This window comes from Formica exsecta, unplaced genomic scaffold (genome assembly GCF_003651465.1).
Source record: "Formica exsecta isolate Colony F162 unplaced genomic scaffold, ASM365146v1 scaffold684, whole genome shotgun sequence".
Lineage (NCBI taxonomy): Eukaryota > Metazoa > Arthropoda > Insecta > Hymenoptera > Formicidae > Formica > Formica exsecta.
The window spans coordinates 76,041-79,822 of record NW_021853449.1 but is presented as its reverse complement, the minus strand read 5'-3'; the positions used below and the strand labels follow the sequence as shown (position 1 = coordinate 79,822).

Genomic DNA, 3,782 nt, shown 5'->3' with positions numbered 1-3,782 from the left:
TGATGAAACGTCTGATATTTCAAATGAAAAATGGATGACGTTTCTTGTTCGGTATGTTGATTCGAAAACATTAAACATTCGCTCGCAATTAGTAAAATTAATTAATATTGATGCGAGAGATTGCAGCGCAGAAAAATTGTTTAATGCCTTTAAAGCTGAAATGTGGAAATTGAATATTCCATTTTTAAATATTGTTGCTTTATCATGTGACAATGCGTCCGTAATGACAGGAAAACATCTTTCATTTAAAAAAAAGCTGGAAGAGATGTGTAAAAATTTAATTACACTTCCATGTCCTTGTCATTCCACTGCATTAGTTGCGCATGCCGCATGCTGCGAGGTACAAGTGGCTGAATCGGGAATCGAACCCGAGTCTTTCGCTTTCCGGGCAACTGCTCTTACCACTGAGCTATTCAGACCTCGCACCTTACGCCACTCTAACACAGTACATACGACTCCAGAGCGATGTTGGAATCTCGCTCAATAGATGCAGTGCCGATTGCCACGGAGAGACGACATCCCCAGCACGTCTCCAGAGCGATCCAATCATATTAAACGATTGAAAATTGGCCTCCGTAGCCGCTCAGCGATGAGTCTTGACTCATCACCACTATGAATGGAAGCCTCCTCGAGTAGTCCAGTTTCACAAATTTAAGAATGTTAAGAATGTTAACTCTAAAAATTATATTGATAAAAATTTTCGCTAATAAATGGAACCATCAAGTAGTAACGAATTTCCTTTTAATGAAGATATTTTTTCTCAACCAAGAAAAAGGAAAGATGGGATTATATATAAATCAAAAGACTTTAAAGAATTGCCAAACAATTATTGTGATGAAGAAGAAGAAGAAGAAGTAAAAGTTGTTAGAGCTAAAGGTGTGTGGAATAACATGCTTGTTGATTATACATTCTACTCAGATATAAATAGTTATGATTTAAGTATATTTCTTGAAAGAACTAAACCATACGTAGAAGATAAAATACGAACTGGATTTAGAAAACATACAGCTGTAACAATAAAATTAGTTGAAAGGTGCACATATCATACATTGGATTTATTTGGTAATGTAATTGACAAACATACACATTATTTTCATAGTAATGTTGAGCATATTTTATCTTAGGATATAATATCTGATATAATTTTCTTGATTCATAATATCATTTTAAATAAATTTGCAAACTTTAATGCAAAAAACACCAAGTTTGTGTTTGATAGAGTTATTCAACTTGATTTACAGTCCGATAAATACACCCCTCTTCGAGGTGAAACTTATGTTAAATTACCCAATTATATTATAGCAAAAAAATGCTGCGTTAATGTTAACAATAGAAAAACTAATCAATTTAAATGCGAGAATCAAGAAAATCTTAGATGCTTTGAGTATGCGTTAGAGAGTATACTTAATTCTGTTGATGATCATGTATACAGACCTTATGAATATGATATATCGAGGTATGAAATGTTAAATATGTATTATCCTGTACAAATTATAAAAGAAAATACAAAAAATATGAAGATTTTTTAAATATAGCTATAAATGTTTTTACAGTGGATGAAAATAATGATAAGTTTATTATTGGTCAAGCTCAGTGTTGCCAACTCGGATCATCGTTATCCCACTAGGGGGCTTCGTGGATCCCACTAAAAACCACTAAACTCCTCTGCGTTCTTTCCCACCAGAAACCACTAAGTTTATTATTAGATGAGTCGAACGACGTGTCCGTAAACAAATTATTAGGTGTCGTTACAATATATTACAGTGATAAACAGGGAAAAACGATCGCAAGTTTTTTAGCATTGACCAAACTGGAAACATGTAATGCTGAGGGTACTCTTGATGAAATGAAATTAGATTTACAAAATTTGTTGGCCATTGGAACTGACAATGCTTCGGTTATGGTCGGGATAAATAACGGCGTTTATGCAAAACTGAAAACAGAAGTTCCGTCGCTAATTTTGATCAAGTGTTTCTGCCACTCGTTACAACTCGCCGTGTCACATGCCATGACTGATACTCTTCCGCGAAATCTCGAATTTTTAATTCACGAAACATATAATTGGTTTTCAAAATCCGCTATCCGTCAAATAAAATACACTCAGCTTTACGAGACGATCAACTGTGGTGAACGCCCTTTACAAATATAGCAGGTTTCCAACACGAGATGGTTATCTATAGAGGCGGCTGTAGATAGAACGATGAATCAATGGCTCGAGTTAAAAACTCATTTCAATATGACAAGACTTTCGGAGAAATGCTACTCTGCGGAGATTCTATACAACATGTATTGTGATGAAAGAAACATGTTGTACTTGTTATTTCTGAAGCCGATTTTGTCTGAGATACAAGTCGTGAACAAAGCATTTCAAAGCGAGAAAAACGATCACGTAAAGCTTTTAAATGATCTCAACATCCTCGTGCAAGGAATTTCGAAAAAACTCGTATTGCCATCATGTAAAGTAGATCCTCTGCTAAGTTCCATCGAAGATTATCTCGATCCTAAACCGTACTTGGGACATAGCTGTCGAGAAAAAAGTTGAGCAGCTCAGAAAAGACGGAAAGATTAGCGTTTACGAAGAGCAAGGAATCCGCGAACGATGCAAATCATTCTTATTCAGCTTTTTCAAGCAGCTCAAACAACGATTGCCCGAGAACATAGGTATCCTTAAAAAAATATCGCTGTTGTCAGTGGATAATGTATTGCGGGCGGTTAAAGAACCAATACAACCATTATTGGAGTACGTGGATGGCTCGAGAGATATCGATGCCATCGAATCGCAACTTTCAAAAATCAATTTGATTGATTGGACGAACAAAACCGATACCATTACATTTTGGGATGAAGTTAATAAATACAGGGACGCATCCGGAAGTAACCCGTTCGCCGAATTGGCCACTTTTGCTCTATCAATGCTCATTCTGCCGTATTCGAATGCACAAGTTGAGCGGGTATTTAGCCAATTGAATGTTGTGAAAAATAAAGTACGGAATAAGATGTCGATCAAAATGACGAATGCAATCTTAACGATTCGTTTCGGACTGAAAAGAAACGGCAAATGCTGCCACAACTACGTTCTGCCGTCAGAAGTTATATATAAAATTGGTTCCAAAGAAGCCTACACAAAAAAAGCGGGCGAATCGAGCTCGCAAGCAACTGACGGGGATGACGATATCATCGATTTTTGTTTCGATGAATATAATTAATTTTAATGCAGTTTTAAAACTTCGTTTATAAGACATCCTACGAGACAACTTTAATATAATTTTTTAATTTCTTTTTTGAAAGTTTATTTAGTTTGTTATAAACGTTGTTTAGTTTATTTTATCAGAAATTATATAATATAAATAACGTTGAGTTTCTTTATTTTATCAGAAATGTAATATACTGATTATATAAGACTGATTATATAATAAAACAAATAATTTCAAGTTTATTTGAGTTTTTTTAAATTTATGTTTGAATTGACGAGATTACGATTCCTCTCCAGAAATTTTGTATTGAGATGTAGGCGACTTAAATTTTTATAAATTAACGAATATTGCCAAAGAATTTGAAACTTTGCTCAGTTTAACTATGGGTTTAGGTTGGGGCTTTGGGTTGAGATTTTCAGTATTTTAAATTCAGTTTGTTTGTTGAAATTACATATGCATAAAAACAATCCAATTTTTAAACCATCAAATTAGACGCCGATAATCGATATTTTCAATAATGTTCCCTTCACATTATCCACTTTTAGGACATTTCTCATTAAAAATATTTAAATTTATAAAATTTTGCCC

General features: G+C 34.2%; 1 protein-coding gene across 1 annotated transcript; it reads left to right on the top strand.

Moving 5' to 3' along the window:
• Window positions 1-2,200: 2,200 nt before the first annotated feature.
• Window positions 2,201-3,206, top strand: LOC115243063. Its single transcript, XM_029819738.1, has 2 exons — window positions 2,201-2,456; window positions 2,524-3,206. The coding sequence occupies exons 1-2, from the start codon at window positions 2,201-2,203 to the stop codon at window positions 3,204-3,206; spliced, it is 939 nt and encodes a 312-aa protein (XP_029675598.1).
• The last annotated feature ends 576 nt before the right edge of the window (window positions 3,207-3,782 follow it).

What these genes read in the sequence shown, in the direction of transcription:
- LOC115243063 (XM_029819738.1), top strand. Translation starts at nt 2,201, where the DNA reads ATGAATCAATGGCTCGAGTTAAAAACTCATTTCAATATGACAAGACTT. An exon ending in AAAACTCGTATTGCCATCAT is followed by an intron (nt 2,457 to 2,523) that starts GTAAAGTAGATC and finishes CTTGGGACATAG; the next exon opens with CTGTCGAGAAAAAAGTTGAG.